At 58.0% G+C, this 18,607-nt stretch overlaps 2 protein-coding genes across 5 annotated transcripts; one reads left to right on the forward strand and one right to left on the reverse strand.

Annotated features, from left to right (window-relative positions):
- The first annotated feature begins 3,062 nt into the window (after positions 1 to 3,062).
- Positions 3,063 to 9,670, forward strand: APRT (adenine phosphoribosyltransferase). 3 transcript variants are annotated; one of them, XM_040615444.1, is made up of 5 exons: positions 3,063 to 3,103; positions 5,951 to 6,054; positions 6,980 to 7,113; positions 8,054 to 8,132; positions 8,273 to 9,670. In XM_040615444.1, exons 1-5 carry the CDS (start codon positions 3,078 to 3,080, stop codon positions 8,413 to 8,415), a joined length of 486 nt encoding a protein of 161 aa, XP_040471378.1. In that variant the 5' UTR covers positions 3,063 to 3,077; the 3' UTR covers positions 8,416 to 9,670. The 3 variants fall into 3 exon arrangements, with proteins under 3 accessions (XP_040471378.1, XP_040471377.1, XP_040471376.1); XM_040615443.1 differs by lacking the exon at positions 3,063 to 3,103 and adding an exon at positions 5,662 to 5,794 and having other exon boundaries at positions 8,257 to 8,413; XM_040615442.1 differs by lacking the exon at positions 3,063 to 3,103 and adding an exon at positions 5,663 to 5,794.
- Positions 9,671 to 11,253: 1,583 nt separating this feature from the next.
- CDT1 (chromatin licensing and DNA replication factor 1) lies at positions 11,254 to 16,249 on the reverse strand. 2 transcript variants are annotated; one of them, XM_040615554.1, is made up of 10 exons: positions 15,772 to 16,249; positions 15,246 to 15,410; positions 14,933 to 15,150; positions 14,257 to 14,451; positions 14,000 to 14,145; positions 13,590 to 13,693; positions 13,106 to 13,294; positions 12,576 to 12,710; positions 12,052 to 12,253; positions 11,254 to 11,948 (listed from the first exon to the last, which is right to left on the reverse strand). In XM_040615554.1, exons 1-10 carry the CDS (start codon positions 16,120 to 16,122, stop codon positions 11,785 to 11,787), a joined length of 1,869 nt encoding a protein of 622 aa, XP_040471488.1. In that variant the 5' UTR covers positions 16,123 to 16,249; the 3' UTR covers positions 11,254 to 11,784. The 2 variants fall into 2 exon arrangements, with proteins under 2 accessions (XP_040471488.1, XP_040471487.1); XM_040615553.1 differs by having other exon boundaries at positions 14,257 to 14,454.
- Between the last annotated feature and the right edge of the window lie 2,358 nt (positions 16,250 to 18,607).

Raw genomic sequence — 18,607 nt, forward strand, 5'->3', positions numbered from 1 at the left:
TTGCCCAGTTTGGGGCACTGCCCATCCCAGGGCAGTTGTTGGCTTTGCAGGAGCCGGCTGTGGGACCTGCCTGGGGTTCTGTGTGCAATGGCAGTCAACGGTGGAATGGGTCTCGTGGGGTTTACTGGCCGGTCAGGAACCTGCAGCAGTGAAGCTGGTTTGCTGGCGGCTTCCTTTCTCAAGCTGCAAGACATAAAAGCTAAAGGAAAGATGATGTCTAAGACTGCTTCTATTGATGTTCCTTTCTTTATATTTAAATATGACTGCTAAATGATAAAAGCTTAATATCTGCTTGGGCTAAGAGTCCAAGGAATTTCTTTCTTGCCTTTAATTTCCAATTAGCTGAGCCTCTCGAGTCTCCCTGCTCTGCCCCTGAGGCTATGTTATCATCCAACCCTCCATGCAGAGAAGCTTCTGAAATTGATGTAACTAATAATCATGGAAAAAGTCTTACTGCATTTACACTCTATGGCTGCAAAAATGGAGCCTTGATTTAAAATCCTGCAGCGACAAATGGATTATTTCAGTGGCAAATTAGTCTCTGTAGACCAACAATTTGGGGATCTGAACACTGGAATTGGAAACCAGAAGATCAATTCCGAACACTTAAAGCCAAGGTTAATGCCCTGCAAACTGTATTGAGTGCAGTGATGAAAGATAACATGCCTCTGCATTTTAAATGGGAAGCCAAGGAACACAGTGTTAGAAATGAAAATGGGCAAGTTCGGAAAAGAACGAGAGCGAGTGATCCCCACGTATTTGCTAATAAAACATTACACGGTGTCTGGGGCCTGAGTTTCCAGGAGAGTGCTGAGAGTGACAGTGGGCTTCTGCTAAAGGAGCTGGGACTAACATCGTCAAGAAGGAAGCTGTTGGACTTGGGACACTACTGCCGCGTGGAAGCTGGCAGTTCTCAGTACCTGCCAAGTCAAGCTTTTCCTGAACATGATGGACAGCTTCCAAAAGCCTCCTGGTTTCACATAAAGTGAAGCCGACAAGATGAGGATCTCCCGAAGGTTAGAGAATACTCTTTTTTTCCAGTGAGGACATCTTTGCAGTAACCATGAAAAATAATTTTGCAGCTGAAGAAAGATCTTTTGAAGGTGAGAATGGTTTGAATTGGGGCTTTGGGCCGGGGAGGGCAGTGCTGGGAGGCAGTTTATTGTCTGCAGAGTTGCCTGCAGCCTCTGCAGCACAGCTAGCTGAGAAATCTGTCCCCAGGGATCTTGCTGTTGTCCTCAGCACTGGGAAACTTTACAAACTACACGCACTTTTACTGTCAAGAGTTACTCTGCTTGTCCAGTATCTAAATAACTGTTTTGCAGTTAGAGTGGCTTGTTTTCCATTTCTCTTAGCAGTTATAATACTTGGAAATAGACTTTTGGTTTTGTTTTCTGATAGTATTTGATGTGAGGAGTTTCTTGTATGTTACCAGAAGATGACACTGTGCCTATTAGTTTTTAAGAACAGTTGTAAAGGAAGAACTGAAATCTCATTCTAAGTTCTTTTTTCCTTTGGAAAATGGCTATTTTAAACACCAAGAAAATTCTCCGTTTGCCTGTTTTCTTTATATCCCCTTCCACCATTTAAAGTTTTTTTGTTGCTCGAAGTCTAGTTCAAATTATATAAATCCTAAATAAAGGTGGATCCCTAGCCAAAAGCCTGTGGTCTCTTAGGAGTGAAAAAAACCCTTCTGCCATACAGCTTCTTGAGAGAGCCAATCTGGCAGCTCTCTATGCCTTTGTCCCTCCCGGAGTCACTTAATACCCTTCTGGGTGATATGTAGGTTGGTAGCACGATTCCCATCTGAAAGGGATAGGGGATGAAAAGCCCATCGGCCCACTCGCCAGCAGCGGGGAATGCGTGCCAAATCCATTAGTTCTGGATCAGGCTCAAAATCCCCTCCTGGCTCAGCCAAGCTGGCCAGAGGAGAGAGAGGAGTTTTGTGTCTTCTCCAAGGGCCTGATCCAACCTGCTGCAGCAGGCAAGAGGTGCTGGGCTCGGCTCCCTGCAAACAAGGGTGCTGTGGAAGAGTAGAGCTGGTTCGTGATGCTTTCGCCTCTTTTAGGGGGGCAAAGCTAGCTCGTTACTCAGTATGGACGCTTCAGTCCTGAGACCAGGGAGCTGGCTGGGGAACTGCATTCTTCTGCTGTTGAAATAAGATATTTCAAATTTGGTTGTTTTTTTTTTTTTTTTTTTAAATGGGTTTAAAGTGCATGCGTTTCTAAAGCTGAAATTGAGACGAAACGTTCCAGCGGATTTGAAAGGAAATTTTCGTTCTCATTTCCCCTCGTGGGGTATGTTGAAATTTTGGGCATTTTGTTCCACTTCACACTGAAGTTTTAAAATCCTTAACGGAACAGAAACTTCCATATTCAGCACAGCTCTTCTTATTGCCCAGTTAAGCTGATCAGAGCTAGCTCCCAAGTTTTTATACCCCCAGTTTCTATGTTCACCAGATAACAATGTGTCTCGTCTCAGGATCTTAAATCACTTTTAAATCATTGATAACCTCTTTTGGCATCCAAAAGAGAGGCAAACCAGTGTTCCTCTGCTACAGTACCCTCTGGGGGTCCATATCTGAGGTGGTGGTTCCTCTGCCAGGCACAGAACAGCCCTAAAACTCTCCGAGCTGCAAGCAGATGTTGAGACACCTCCCCCGTGATATTCTGGAGCTGAAGTCCTTTGACATCACATTTGGAAATTGATCCTAGGAAAGTTCTTTTCAGATGGAAACTGCAGTAGGAGTTAGCACTGTTGTTTGTAAGGTTGAACAATTACAGGGAAAACTTACTTTGGATGTTAAAAACCAGTCTCTACTGGTAGGTGCAATTCATATCCTTTGAAATGGAGGATTAATGAGGTGAAGTTCTGACAGAGATCTGAGAAATGTTTTTTAAACCTGAGCTGGCATGTGGCATGATTTCTGGCACCTGAATCATTGGAAGTCCAATTTGGTGTAATCTTTATGCTCTTCCTGGCAGAACTGGTGGTGTATAAAAGGCCTGATCCCACGTCAGAGAAGGAGAGATCCCCCCAGCTGTTTCTTCACCCAGCTGCAGGACACAAAGGGACCCATGGGAGCTCTTGGCAGCTCATCCTGGTGAGAACTGCTGGTTTGCCCAGGGTCGGTTGGCATGAGGTGCCTGGAACCTCACTTAGCCTCAAGAAAAATGCGGTGGTGTCTTCTGCTAGTATCGGTGGTGGTTGTGTAGGAGGGTCACAAACAAGAAAAGCATGATGAAGACCCCAGCTTATGGTTTCTCCAATTAGTGAAGCAGAAGGCAGGGGTGCCTGGTGTTTGCACTGCAGGCAGGCTGCAAAAAGCCCTTTCCCAGCTCCTGCTTATTTCCATGGGTAGGCAGATAAATTCCATCACTTCCATCCGCCAGGAAGAAGAGGAGTTGCTGGAATAGCTCATTGTCTGGTATCATGGTTGGTAAGGTTACAAGAGAAACCCTTCCAGCTCATCCAAGGGAGTGAGGGTGTTACGAAGCCCCTGTTCCAGTGGAAGGCTACGTGCTTTGTCCGTGTTGCTTCACTGGAACAGCTGCTAGAGAGGACTTTTCTGGTGCCAAAGAGATAATCTGACTTCAGGGAAAATCTTAGTCTGTAAGGGAATGGTTGTGAAAGGAGGCACGCTGACCTCCTGTGCAGGCTGTCTGTGGCAATAGCTTAACAAGAAAGGGAGCAATCTTTGTGCTGGCCTTCAGCTTGTCTCCGTTTGCACCTCAGGCAGACACCCGTTAAACGGGTGGCTTTTGCAGTCTGTGGATGAATTAGGAAGAAAACAGAGCAGTGGAGGACCCAGTGTGCAGCAAATGGTTCCCGAGGGTTTGCACCAAGCACTGGGAACTACATAATGGCCCAGGACGTGTTGGCTGCTGGGTTGCGGGCAGAATCGGTTGTTTCGTGAGCTGTACTGTGTGCATGTGCCCATCACAGCAAAGCTGGAGAGGATATCAGCTTCCCTTCTGACAGCTGCTCCTCCCGTGTGAGAGCACCTCCTGCAGCAGGGAAGACCTGCGGGGCTGTTGGGAGCGACCGGTCCAGCAAAAATTAGGAGAAAGCAGCTCCACGTTCATTACCAGGCTGCTGCAGCCCTGAGGACCCATCCTATGGGATCCACATCAAATCACTGCAAAACACCTGGGGGTAGCTGCTGGCACACTGTCACCCGCCTCAAAGACAGGCCCTAACGGCTGCGCAGAGGGTGTGGAGCTGAAGCTGCTCCCATCGCAGCTATCAGCAGCAAAACACTGAGCTCGGTCAGGGGTGTTGCATGCTAGGACTGCCTTTGCTTCCTGCAGCAGGTTGTACCCAGATGCATTTGGACCAGATCCAAGTCGTATTTGCTAATGTAAGAGATCTGTACTCATTCAGCAGTGTCTCTCCTGCCCGAAGTGGATTTTGCATGGACAAACGGCTGTTCACCCATCAGGAGGTGGGAGATAGGAGCTGTGTGAGAGTGCCCTGACCTGCCGTACATATGAGTAACACCAGTAACTGCTGAGCTGTTAGTCCGGGACGGATGGCTGTGTTATCATCCTGTAATCCAACGGTTTTAACAAACACAAAATGCAAATCCAGGAGTTCACAAGAAGTGACCGAGGGTTAGAAAAGCGGGAAATAGTTCAGTCCTAACAAGTTTGCTGTCTATACAGGGTGCTGGGCAGGGGTGAGGGAGGGTGGAAATGTAACCCCTTGGGCATGGGACTCCTTTCTGAAGCTGGGGGGGGGGGCAAGGCAGGGTCCCAGGGCTCCGTGCACTGGGGAGATACGGCTCCACACACTGCAGGTACCAGAACAATCTTCAGAGGGGAAACTGGAGCTCTGTACACCAGGATACCGGGGCTCCACACAGCAGAGGCACGCGGTGTCTGTGCACCAGGTTCCAGAGCACCATGCACTGTAGGTGTCAGGGCGGTGCGCAGAGGTGCCGGGGCTCCCTGCTTTGAGGTGGCGGGGTGCCATGCTCTGGGGATACCTGGGCTCCCTGCACTGGGATGCCAGAGTTCCATGCTCTGGGGTAGCGGGCTCCATGCACGGGGGTGCCAGAGCTCCATGCACCGAGGGGTTGGGGCTCTGTACCCCAGGGTAGCAGAGCGCTATGCGCTGGGGACGACCAACACTCTGTACCCCAAGGTACCAGAGCTCCAGGCACTGGGGGGGGGACCAGTTCTCCATGCCCTGGGGTACCAGAGCTCTGTGCACCAGGGAGTTGCGGCTCCGTGCATGGGGATGACAGAGCTCCACGCATGGCCACGCGCTGGGGGGGGGCACAGTGCTCTGCACCCCGCCATACCAGACCTCCTTGTACCAGGGACTCGGGGGCTCTGTACCCCGGGATAGCAGAGCTCCATGCACTGGGGGGCCCAACGCTTCATGCCCCGGGGTACCAGAGCCCCACGCCCCGGGGCACCAGAGCTCCACACGCTGGGGCAGGCCGATTCGCCATGCCCTGGGGTACCAGAGCTCCGCGCCCCGTGGTACCGGAGCCCTGTGCGCCGGGGGTTGGGGGTGGTCTGTGTGCACGGGGGTGCCAGAGCTTTGTGTGCGGGGGGGTGGGCGCTCCGTACCCCGGGGGGCACCGGCTCCCCGCGCCCCGGTGGTCAGGGCTCCGCGGTACGGGGGCTCCGTGCCGCGGGGTGCCGGGGCCCCGCCCCCGCCGGGAGCCCCGCCCGCCCGCCCGAGCTGCGCACAGCGCGGCCGCCATGAGCGACGAGCGGCTGCGGCGGGTCCGCGACCGGGTGCGGCCCTTCCCCGACTTCCCGGTGCCCGGCGTGCTGTTCCGGTGCGGAGGGGCCGGGGCCGGGACCGGGGCCGGGGCCGCCAGCCCCCTGCTGCCTGCCCAGCCTGCCCCGGCAGCAGCCGCCCCCCCGGCGGGGGCAGCTCGGCGGGGAGCCGGGCCAGCCCCCGGCGGCACTAACCGCTCTGCCTCTCTTTGCAGCGATATCAGCCCCTTGCTGAAGGACCCCGCCGCGTTCAGGGCTTTGATTGATCTTCTGGAAGATCATTTGAGGGTATCTTTCCCCCAAATCGACTTCATTGCAGGTGAGTGACGGTTGAAGCATCCCTGCAGGCCGGCGCCCAGCACCGTGGCCTCGGGCCGCCCGCGGGAGCCGGGGAGGCGCCTGGGCTAACGGGCAGCGAATGCTGTAGCCCTCGGACACGGTAATCACCTGCGTGTTGGCCTCAATGTGTGGTAATGCTGAGACAGGTTATACCCTTAACCTACTCCTGTAGTTTCCTGAAATACTGGTTTGGGATGTGGCAGGTACCATCTGATGAGATTTCAGTGCCAATTTCATAATTCGTTGCTTTTTCATTTAAAAAAAAAAAACAACAAAAAAAACCAACAAAAAACACAACAGTTAGGGAGTGCAGAAAGCGTGCTGCGCCTGTAAGGTCTCGCACGGTCCCTGTGGCAGGGACGGACCCTGTTCCAGCATGTTTTCCTTCTCGGGGGTCCTTTTCGAGCCAACAGAAACAGCCTCTGTGGCGATACCGCCTTGCAGCACACCTGTGGAGGAGGCTGAGAATGAAAGTGCTTAGGAAAGCAGTGCTTGGGCTGGGCGATAGCCCAAAGTTCAAGGCGTCTAGACCAAACTGGGGCCAAGTGCCTCATGATAACTAAAGTCTGTCCCCACAGCGAAGACAAAGTCCTTGGTTGTGTGGCCGAACTGATAGCGGGGCTTCGCTGAGCTTATCTCTTAAGAAAGGGAGCAACGGGGAGGTGAAATGGGCTGATGGGGGGGGGATCGGTGGGGTGCCCTGAAGCCCATCAGCAGCACATCTTGCCGAACACAGGCAGCACAGCAACGTGGCGTGTGTTTTCAACCCACGGAAATGACGCCTAAGGGCAGATTGCTTCTAGACACCCCCCTGAACATGGGAGGATAAACCTGGGATGTTGTGCAAAGACCCGCCCTAGTCAAATGGCTCTGTTCTGAGTGTTCGTGCTGCTCTGCTCCCCCAGGCCTGGACTCCCGTGGCTTCCTCATAGGCCCCCCTCTGGCTCAGAGACTGGGGATTGGTTTTGTGCCAATACGGAAAAAGGGGAAACTTCCCGGTCCAACCGAGTCCGTCTCCTACGCCTTGGAATATGGCAAGGTAATGCCCAGGGAGGAGAAGAGGGCTTCCAGTCTGGTCAGTGCAGGACAGGGGGTGTCAGTGAAGGGACAGGGTGATAAAACCAGTGAGGGGGTCCCCAAGCTGGGTTTCACAGCCAGCGCTGATGCCAGGGGCAGCCTGGCACAGCACAAGCTTCAGGAGCAGTGCTGAGCTTCACCTGCCCTAGCATGGCAGCTCCCTCCCTGAGCCGTGACACGTGGTGTCAGCGAGCTGCGCTGTGATTTTTTTTTTTTTTTTTTTTTGGGGGGGGGGGGGCTGGTGGTAAGACTTGGTGCTAAATTGCTTTCTTTGGCTTGAATTCAGGGGCACGAACATGGAGCGTGTTTCCCACTCTTCCAGTAAGTGGTACAAGTAAATGCCTTTATTGCATGGCTTCAAAAAGAGCGTTCGCCTCGTAACACCACAGCCTCGCTGATGGAAGAGCAGAGGTGTAAGCCTAATAACACGCTACCGCTGTAACTAACGGCAGCCAGGGACTAGCAGCAGAAACCCCAAACTTAGGCATTATTGATGAGGATTGTTTGGGCCAACCCCTGGCTGGGACAAGGACGTGCCTGTGATGGTTTGGGCCTGCCTTGGCAGCGCTGTCAAAGCAGAGCGCTCCAGCCCGGTGCATTACAGGAGATTTTCCCCCTGGAGAACTGCTTTGGGATAAGGTTTCATGATGGGACCATAACTCACTTGATGAATGTTTGGGATCTTGACGTGCCAGAGGGTTGGCCCAGCAGTCACCTAACCTGCTATGTATTTCCGTGACACTCCCCCGTAGCTGGAGTATGTGTTTTTTGGGCGTTTAGGTGCTGAGTGTTAAGGTTGATCTTTGCTGAAGAGTTGCCTGCGTTCCACCATGTGTTAGCAGTTTGTGAAGTGTTTCTCTGTAGGGCAAGACTAAAATGAACCTGCTCTTTCCATCCTGCAGGCTGAACTTGAAATCCAGAGCGATGCCGTGGAACCGGGACAAAAAGTAGTTATTGTGGATGACTTGCTTGCAACTGGAGGTGAGGGAAGCAGATGATGTTAGAGCATGTGTAACCCCCGCAAATGTGTGTTGGTAGCAGCAGGAGTGGCTGTGGGGTTTGAAGCTTGCCTTGGCGCTGCTCAAGTGACAATGTTTGCGCTCAACCTCTGTGTCGCGCAGGTACCATGTGTGCAGCCTGTGAGCTGATGAAGAGGCTGAAGGCTGAAGTCCTGGAGTGCCTGGTGATCATAGAGTTAAAACTCCTGAAAGGGTCGGAAAAGCTCAAGTCCATCCCTTTCTACTCTCTGCTGCAGTATGACTGAGGAGGAGCAGGGAGAAGGGAACACGCACCCTGAGCTGCGAATGAGTTTGGGTTTGGGGCTTTATTCAGTGACTCTTGATGTCACAAGGGGGTGGGCAAGGGGGAACCATACAATTTTGATCCTGGCTAAGTGCTATACAGTCTTAACTCCTGTTTTATTTTCCAAGCCACAGATTAAGATGTGTTGAGTGTAAAGATGATTTTTTGGAGTTCATCCTTTTGGGAAGAAGGAACAGCCTGATTGTTTTGGGGGATGAAGACCAAGATGCAGCTTCACTGAATATGTATTGTTTTAGGAGACCAAAGTGAAAACACTGCTGCTGAGGCAGGAAAGGTGGGACAGCTTAGGGGACCCAGCATTGCCTTTTGGTTGAGCCGTGCCTGGTCAGCCTCCTGGGAACCCATTGCAAGTTTGCCAAAGAAACAAAAGATGAGCAAAAATCGATTATTTGTCCAAGGGATCAGTTCCTCTTTTTGACCTCAGGGGATGGTCTGGTTGCTCTCTGCTGTTGCTCATGCTGGAAGAGCAACTTCTGCTTGCTGAGTATAAACTCCTAAAATCAGGAGGCAGCCTCTGCCAACGCAGCGGAGGTCATGGGTATAGATGAGCTCAAACACCGCGTCAGCTTGCAGCCTGGCTGGTGTTCTCCTTCCCTTCAGACCACAGGAGGCTGTGGGAAGCCGTCTGCCTTCCCTGGGTGCAGGATAGTTATTAGCAGTGTTTTTTTGCAAAACCAGGAGCAAGCTACGTCATGAGAAGTAGCACACAGCTGGGTGACAGCCAGTGAGGAAAGGGACATGCACATGCTCAGGGCTGTTTGCCTGCCTTCTGTCCAGCAGCACTGGCACCTACCAAAGCCTGCAGCTCCAGTTGCGACTGGCAGCTTTTGTTTAGCACAAATACCTGTCCACCACGAGGTATCTGCCTGCCAGTGCTGCCAACTCCTCTCTGCTGCGTTAGTCTTGGGGCATTGAAGGGACAATGCCCGTTTGGAGCCCATTCTTGCTGGTACGTTTGGTGTCAGATAAGGCAACAGGAAAGAAAGAAAAGGTGTTATGCCTGCAGCTGAGCTCTGGCAGTCTCAGCTTGCGTGATGGATGACGGGTTAGGACATGTTCTTCTATAGCATGGTTTGGTTTGGTCACAGGCATAGCTAAAATGCCAAATCTTTCACATACCTGAAAAGATTAGGGACTGTGTCCCTGTCCTAGCAGGAGCTGAACTCACTGGTAAAATAAATGTTGACTCACTCTTACTTTTTTTCTAAACCGTCTCAGAGCTGTTCTTGCAGTAGCTGAAGCTGTTAATTACCCTTGTGAGCATCCTCCTCCAAACCCAGGCTGTCAGTGGAGGACAAGGCTGTGGTGTGAGCTCCCCCCTTGCCACCCCAAATGCTTGGAAGGAATCACTTGCCCAGACTGAGCACTTCAGGTATCTTTTCACCAGGCCGGGCACCATCCTCTAGCTGGGGTGGGGTACCCAGGCTGGTCCTGCTGGATTGCAGTGGAATTTCCCAGTGCTGGTGGGAGCATAGACCAAGCTCACCTGCTGCATACCCTGCTCTTACACTTGTAAGCGCTATTGCAGCTATTTTTGTCACCGTTTCTTGAAAAGCCACTTCATCGCTGCTCAGTTTGCACTGAGAAACACTATTCCCCTGGGAGAAACCTACTCCAGGGCACTTGTTTTCACAGCCAGCCCCTGCACAGAGCCAAGGGAGGCAGCGCCTCGCACGCATACTTGGCACAAGGAGATAGTCCCTGCTGCGAGGTAGAGAAGGGAAAAATTAGTTCCACCCCAAAGAGCTGTGGAAAGCAGCTGCACGCTGTGGAAGGGAGCGTAAGCCCTGCCAGTGCCAGAGCTGGCTGCGTGCGGGGCCAAGAGGTGACATCAGGGAACCCAGGGACAGTGCCTTCGCCTTGGCCAGGCTGTCAGCGACCATTGATGCAATTTGCTCGCAGAGACAAGGCTGTGCAGGCGTGGCTTGCAGGTGGGAGGCAGGGGTCTGTCCCACGCAGCAGCACAGGAGCTCGCAGGAGCGTTCCCGGGGCACACAGCGCCTGCCAGGCTGCCGAAAGCGGCTCCTCTCCCCCGCGGCGAGGGTGGGCAGCCTGGCCCGGAGCCCAGCCTCACACCCCCCAGCCCTGCGCATCCCTCCAGCCTCTGGGCCAGGCTTAAACCCCCTTCCCCGAGAACGGGGCTACCCCCTGCCAGCAGTGCCGGCCAACTGGCTGCATGACGGCAAGCAGGGTCTTGGGGAGGAAGAGGAGAGCCTGCCTGCTGCCAGCACTTCAGGTAGGCATGCCGCCATGGTCCCCCACCCAGAGGGATAAAGGACAGTCGCCTTTCCACACAAGCCTTTGACATCCCACACCAAAAGCAGCCCAGTTTGGCTCAGGAGGCGGCGCGAGGTGTGCCCGACGTGGCACTGGGGCAGGGGCAGCTATCCCCTCCTCCCCTGCACCAACGCTGCCCATCCTGCAGCAAACGCTGACCTGAGCCGGGCACTGGGCCAGGCCAGCACCTCTGCAGCACCTCCTTGTCCCTCTTCCCGAGCCGCTTCAGCCAAGTGGTCCAAACTTTTCCCTGGGGAAAAAGCCCACCCCCGCACCCACCCCCAGCCCTGCCTGTTCCTGTCCCCATGGGAGCTGCTCTGCAGCCCCCATTTACAAAAGCCACATTCAGTTCCCTGCAACCCCACGCTCACTTTTTCCAGTAAGTCTTTCTCCAGGAGCTGGATGACCCAGCCCTTCCCTGCGTGTGCCGGCTGGCGCCAATTGCCATGGAGAACCACGGAGCTAATACGGCGCAGAGAGGCAGCTCACCGAGGAAGAGCGCTGGGTTAATACAAGTCAGCTATATTTAAAACATTTAATACAAATATGTTTTGACAAGTCCTGTAGTTGTTTCCAGTGAGTGCTGGAGATGAGTTTTCCCTCCCTTAAAAACAGACAAGGCCCAGAGCTCCAAAAACATAAATTTGTGACTTCTTCTCTCACTCCTTCCTGCTCGTCACCCTCTCACCCTGCCCAGTCCTGCCTCCACCCCACCAGAGCCACACAGCTAATGGAAGAAACCTCCTACATCAAACCTTCTGGAGAAGGCAGCAAAGGCGAGAAGAGGGTGCTAGCTCCTCTTCGCTGTCTGCATTGTCACCCTAGGACGCAGGACTGCCTGCCCCCCCTCTCAAGACTTAGGGGAGCTATGATCCTTGTGGACCCTGGCGGAGGGGTTAGTTAAAATAAGGCATTTTGCTCTTCCTCAGACATCCCGGAGGACGAACCCTCCCGTCAACCCACACCAGATCCCAGTTGAGATTTGCTACATTTAGAGGAGATTGAACAGGGGAAGCCTCAACCCTTGGGGGGCTCAGAGGGCTTCTGCCTCACTTGCTGCCTTGGTGAGCCTCTGGATGATGAGGCTGAGGTCCTTCCCTTTGTCCAGTTTGATGTAGGTGTCTGTCCTGATGGCGTGGATTCCCACCCAGTCGGGCAGCAGCTCTGCGAAGAGGTGCAAATGTTTCTCCATCTCACCTGCAAACAGGAGCAGCAGCCACTGAGTCAGAGCTCAGCTCCCCAGCCCCATCCTCCTGCAAAGACCCTCCCGTGCTGGTGAGACCACCCCTTGCTTTCCTACCGGGAAGCATCTGTGTGGCGTAGCTGTCAGCCATGCGGGCACAAGCCACCTCCATGGTCAGCGCCTGCTTCTTCTCGGCCACGAAGATGTTGCGCAGGATGCGGGCCATGGCCGGCAGCCGCCCCAGCATGGCGAGCCGCTCCTCTTGCTGTGGGTCCCGTGTCATCAACGCCTGGAGCTTCTGTGCCTCCTTCATCCGGATCTAAAGACGGTGGATTTAGATTAGATATTGGGAAGAAATTCTTCCCTGTGAGGGAGGTGAGGCATCAGCACAGGTTGCCCAGAGCAGCTGTGGGTGCCCCATCCCTGGCAGTGTCCCAGGCCAGGCTGGACGGGGCTGGGGGCAGCCTGGGCTATGGCAGGTGTCCCTGCCCGTGGTGGGGGGGTGGAACTGGGGGGGCTTTAAGGTCCCTTCCAAACCAAACCATTCTGTGATTCTATGATCTTGGGGAGTGGAGAAAAATGGGGGTGAAACAGGCAGGTCCCCCCAGCACCAGCGTTGCGGCCAGGATTGAATTACTCACCCTCTCAAGCAGGGCCTGGGACACCCCTTTCAGAGCACTGGAGGTGCTGGCAGGGGACGGTGCTTTGGAAACGGCCGGTTCTCCTGCACCGGCTTCAGCGGTTCTCAAGGCCAGGTTGGCAAGAGCTTTTTCCATCTGCTCATGTGGAAGGAGGAGGAGTTGGGTTACAGCTGGGAGCCGCTCGCACTGGAGGAAGGAGAAGTTTTCCCTCTGCCGCCCCCGCCACCACCCTGCAGCCCAGCGCTGCCACTCCAGCACGTCCGACCCATCCCTGCGCAGAGGACAATTGGGGTGCTGCATCTATCTCCTCTGCCAGCCCCCAAAACCAGTACTGACGGCTCCTCTGGCCTGAAACCAGCGGCGGCGACAGCCAGGCTTGCATTCCCACCTGCCTACACATTTCACAGTGCTCCGAGCCCTGTGGCTCTGAAATGGTCCTTCCCGACCTCGGTGGTGACACCCTTCCTGGAGAGACAGCTAGTTTGAGGTCTGCCAGCCCCAGACGGAGCCAGACCCCAGTTCTGACTCACCTTAGGGATCAGCATCCCCCGAGCCGTGCTCAGCACCTCCTGGGCTGTGGTGAGCCTGTCCTCCTGGGGCGGCTGTGGCAGCTCTGCTGGGCTGATGTCCGGCACCTCATCCACTTTGAAGCGGGGATGCCAGCGGGTCAACTTCTCCTCTGGCACCACCATGGGAGGGTTGAGGGCAGCCAGGAATGCCTGGAGAGAGGCAAGAGTTGCATCATGGCACCTGTGGGCCAGGTATGGGGGAGCCGACTGTTGTCCTGCACTCCCACCATGGCTTGGCAACACACGGCAGCTGGCTTGGAGGAAGCTCAGAGCCAGATTCCAGCTGCCATCCTCCTCATCCACATCCAGCTGCCAAGAGCATCCCACAGGAACCAGCCATGTTCCTCAGCCTGGATGCCAGCCCGCACCTTCCACCCGCTTCCTAGACAGGAACCAGAGCAAGCCCAGACTGCAAGAAACAGCGGAGGGTGCCAGGGGTCCTCACCTTGTGGTGCTGCTTGACAATGTTCACCAGGTTGTGGTTGAACTCCTTCCTGCGCTCCAGCAAGCGCAACGCCGACAAGTGTGGGCGGCCGTTCACTTTCTCCTCTACAAGGACAGACACGAGCGTTACCTGCAGCACCTCAGCAAAGCACGGCAGCACCACGACGAGGCCCAAACCTCAAGAGCCTCAGGAAGCACAAGATCAGAGCCGTGCCGTGGGGCTGAGCTGCTGCCAGAATCACTGCCCCGTCATCCTTCCACTTGTCCCAAAAAGCATTTTCCACTCCTAACACGCTCAGGCCCTTATGCCTCTAACAGACCAAGCAGGGAGCATCCCTGGGGATTCAGGGATCCCAGCCAGGGCTGAGCGCACCCCAACTCTTCAGGCACCCCCCCCCGAGTCATACATACCTTCCCCCAGCACTGGCTCCAGCGTGAGTTGGTAGTCAGACTTCTTCATGCCGTTGCTGAAGGTGGGGATGTTCTTCTCCTGGCGCAGCCGGTACGAGGTGGGGTATACCGCCTTGATCTGCCCCATGTGCCGCTCCTCAAACTGCCTGCAACAGCACTGGAGGTCGGGAACCCCAAGGGCATCGGGACAGCAGGGCAGCAGCCCCGATAACTTCAGCTGGGACCCCCAAACGAGCTGCCCACTGCTGCTAACTTACTTGCGCATCATGTCCTGCACCCCCTGCTTGACCTTCGCGAAGGTGATGGTCTCGGCACGGTTGAAGAGCATCCCAGCAATGGTGTCCACACTACGGAACATTTCCGCCAGCACCTTGAACTTGTAGGGCAGCGTGAGCCCTGGGGGCAGGTCCTGCGCGAGGGTGTGGAACCGCTGGTACGCAGGGGCCTTCTCGCTGCTGGGAAAGGAGAGGTCAGGGTCCCCCGTGCCCAACAACCACTGGGCATGGTGACTGGTGCGGGGACAGCCCTGAGGGTGCAGCCAGGGACCGAGACTGGCCAGCATGGGGGTCCCACTGCTGACAGGGTGGACTCCAGAGCCCAGGAGCTGCGTGCCCACCCTAGACAGGGGAGACCCCTCTCCTCTCCCCATTCCCAAACCCTTCCCTGAGCAACCCATGCCATATCTGGGTCACATCACCCATCCAGGGGACGCCGATGCCCCAGCGCTCACAGCAGTCAGGGTGGCTTGGACCACGCTCAGGGAAGCCCTTCGCATGCGGTGGGGCCCCAGAGAGCCCCAGACCCCCCTCATGGGGTGGCAAGACCCCTGCAAAACTGCTGCAGGGCTGAGCAGTGGAAAAAGTCTGTGGCAGCCACGGGGACAGCCCAATTTCCCCTCAAACCTGGGGCCGCATCCCTGAGGCTACTCCTCACCCAGCCTCTGCTGCAGGAGCTGCCACCCCAGTGTCCTCAGACGGCTGCGCCTCCAGCACGGCTTTGCTTCCCGCTTTCTTTTGGCGGATCCGCAGTTCCAGCTGCCGCACTTGCTCCAGACGGCTCCGCAGGCTGATTCTGGCCTCAGCGGGGACAGGGGGCGGCTGGGCCAGCATCTTCATCCTCTGCAGGCGGCACCGCAGCTCGGCCAGGTCCTCCTGGGTGGGGAGGGGGCACAGGGTCAGAGCAGGGCTGGTGCAGCGGCGAGGAACACAGCAAAACACGGGCACAGAAAGCTGGGCTCATCCCGCACCCGCTGCAGCTGCCTGGCTGTCCCCGGGGGGGCTGTGCTGGGCTGTGTACCCCCATCCTGCTCGCGGCCGGGGGAGAGGATGGTGTTGGGGGGGTGGTCCGCTGCCAGGTCCTGCGCGGGGGGCGTCGGGGGACATGCCGCAGCTGGAGACGAGGGGCTGGTGGCCTGCAAGGGAGCAGAGATGTGTTAGAGGCTGCCGGGGGATGTGTGAGGAGACCACCCACCGGGAACCCCTCCCCGATGTCCCCCCACAACCTTGCGGGGGGGGGGGGCGGGGGGGAAGCCAAGGAGGAAGCCTGCACTAGGGGCAGGGGATAAGCCCTGGAGGGGGGTGTCTGCACCAGAACGGGGGGGGCGAGCCCCGGGGGGTCTGCACTAGGGGCAGGGGTTCAGCCACCGGGGGGTCGCTCCAGAGACGGTGTCCCGGTTCCACGGCTCCCCCGACCCACTCACCGCCCCAGCCCCGCCCCCCCCCAAGCCCGCAGCCCGGAGGCTGCACACACGCCCGCCCCCAGCGGCTCCCTACCGCGGCCGGTGGCCCCGGCTCCGCGTCCCGGTGCAGCTCCAGCCGCTTCCGCGCCGATTTCCCGCCCGGCTCCCCGGGCCAGGCCCGCGCCGGTGTCTCCGCTTCCATCTCCCGGCGGCTCCGCTTCCTGCCCGCCAGCCCCGCCGCGGCCGGCCAGCCCCCGCGGGCCGGGGTGCGCGGCGAGCCGGGCAGCGAGCTCAGCCCTGCCGGGGCACCGTCCTCCTCCGTCCCCCGCGGCACCGGGGAACCGGCGAGAGCGGCCTTGGGCCGGCGGCCGCCGCCGCGCTTGGCCGAGACCCCGGCGGCCGCCTTGGTGCGGCCGAAGAAGTCGGTGAGGCGGCGCTGGGCCATGGCGGTGGTGGCGGCCCCGGCCCCGGTGGCGATCGCGGTCCCGGTGCCGGTCCCGGCGCACCGACACGTGAACCCGCTACGGCGCGCGCCAAAAGCTCCGCGCTTGGCGGGAACGCACGCGGCCCCAGCACCGCCCACCGCGGGCCGGGAGGGGTCACGTGGGCGGGGATTGGCGCCACGGGGCTCTTAAAGGCGCCGTGTCCCCATATTACGGTGCTGCACGTGGGGGCCGGAGAGCGCGGACCCGGCCCGGGGTGGGGGTCGCCGGCCTCGCCCGGGGCCGCAGCGTCCGGTTCCGTGCGGCATGGGCAGGGGTGGCGGCTGCCCAGGCTCGGGCTGGTGCAGAGGGGGAGGGGCTGCGAGCGGGGGGAGCCCTGAGCAGGGGAGAGTTGGGCAAACAGCATCGGAAATGGTGCTGGCCCAGCTGGCCCTTGGGCTGGTGGTCGCCCCTCTTAGCAGCCCAGGGAGCTGCTTGCTTGCAGCTCTCACGGGGCCCAGCCCTGCCTGGCTTCCAGCGAGAGCTCTGTGGTGGCCACGGGGTCCCCTTGAGGGTCACTGCCGCCTTTCCCTACACTCGCAGCTCCGGGCAGCGGCCGGTGCTCTGGCTAGGGGTAGCCGTGGGTGCAAGGGGCTCCAGAGGCACCCACACCAGCGTTCCCTGCCCCACGGCGTGCCTGCGTGCTAATGGCACTGCCCGGACGTGGGAGAAGCTTGCTCGCCCATAAACCGCCTGGCCGGGCACTCAGGCCATGCCCACAGCACATTACGGGGCCGCACGCTCCTCCAGCATCTCTCTTAACGCCTGAGCCAGGCCGGCAAAGTGGAGCGAGGCCACTCAGGGCCGGATTCGGCAGCGCGAGGCAGGGCTCTGGGGTGCCGTTCCCGGTGCCCATTTACTCCCACAGCCTCCATCGTGCTCAGCGCCGGGCTGGGAGTGAGATGCCGGGGTGGATGCTGTGCACCACCCTTTCCTGGATCCATTCTGGGTGGGGGGATGCGGCCCGGGGCTTGTGCAGCGGTAATTTCCACGCCTGGGTCCCACGGACGTGGGGTTAACGCAGAGCTGGGTGGCTCAGCACCACAAATGCTTTATTTACATGAGTGAATCCCTCTGGGTCCCAGTGGTGAGGGTCGCTGCGGCTGGGCACAGGGGCCGAGTCCCTGCTCAGGGGGTGCTCAGGGGTGGTTTGGGCAGCCACGGCCTGTCCCAGCTCCCACGAGGGGCTGTGCCCAGAAAAACTCATCTGGCCGCCGGTGTTTGGGGGCCCTCAGGCCCACCCGCCCTTGGTTCAGCGGGCAACGCTGTGCAGGGGGCTGGGGCACATCTGGGGTCCGGGGTGCAGGAGAGCCCCAAGAACACTGGAGTGAGCCCAGGGAAGAGAGCAGAGCCCAGCAAGGTGGGGAGCAGGTTGGCAGGCAGCGCGCCAGCTGGATGCTAATTTATTAAATGAGTTCGGAAAACAAATGCGGGGAAGCCAAGGAATGCGGAGAATTTCATGGGCCGATGCTTCCTCTTAGGGGCTGGAGGTTACCAGCGCTGCCCAGCTGCTGCCCGCCACCCAGTGCCTGCCGGTGATGCCACCTGTGCCACCGGCTGTGCCCAGCACCCTCCTGGCCGGGGCTCAGCTCAGGTTGCGGCGGTGAGCGTGGCACACAGCCCCCGGGCCGTGCAACTGCGCGCCCAGCACCCCTCATCTGGGCACCCAGCTTGGTGGGCGCGTGGCCACCCATCTGCCTCCCCCGGGCATGCCGCGCGCACCCATTTCCAGGGATCTGGGGCCACGCACCCAGCGCTGGGACACAAGATCCAGCCCCCGAGGTGCGCAGCCACGCACCCAGCACCCCTTGTCTGGGCACCCAGCTCGGTGGGTGCACAGCCGTCCGTCTGCCTGCCTGCCCAGGGCGTGTGCTGCGCACCCATTTCCAGGGATCTGGGGCCACGCACCCAGCCGTGGGACCACAGCCCCCGGCCACGCACACCGGCTCCGGGGGGCACACGGCCCACCTCCCCGCTCCCGTGCGGGGTCTCTGCCCCGGCTGCAGGGCTCCGCGCCCCAGCGCCGCCTCAGCTCCAGCCTCCTTGGTTTATTTATTTTTTTTTTTTTTACTACGAAGCAAACAGGAAACACATCAGCTTTTTTTTTTTAAAAAAATATTTTTTTTACGATAGCTTTCCCCCCGTGCTACCCTTTCTGCCAGCGGCGGGATCCGGGGGGCTGCGGGGTCCGGGCTCGCTACCCCGCACCCCAGGGCCGCAGCGCGCAGCTCCCGGGGCCGCCCCCGCTGCCGTCGGGGCTGAGACCGGCCAACTCGTGGCAGCAGTGGCGGGGCTGCAGTGCCGGCGGGCGGCGCTAGGCGGGGCGGGCCGTGCCGGGCCGTGCCGGGCAGAGCGCAGCCGGGCCGTGCCGGGCAGAGCCGTGCCGAGCCAGCCCGCCGAGGGGGGCGGGCGGCGCCGCTTATAAAGGCGGCGGGAGCGGGGTGGGGG

The sequence above is a fragment of the Falco naumanni genome, chromosome 15 (assembly GCF_017639655.2).
Source record: "Falco naumanni isolate bFalNau1 chromosome 15, bFalNau1.pat, whole genome shotgun sequence".
In the NCBI taxonomy this organism is placed as follows: domain Eukaryota; kingdom Metazoa; phylum Chordata; class Aves; order Falconiformes; family Falconidae; genus Falco; species Falco naumanni.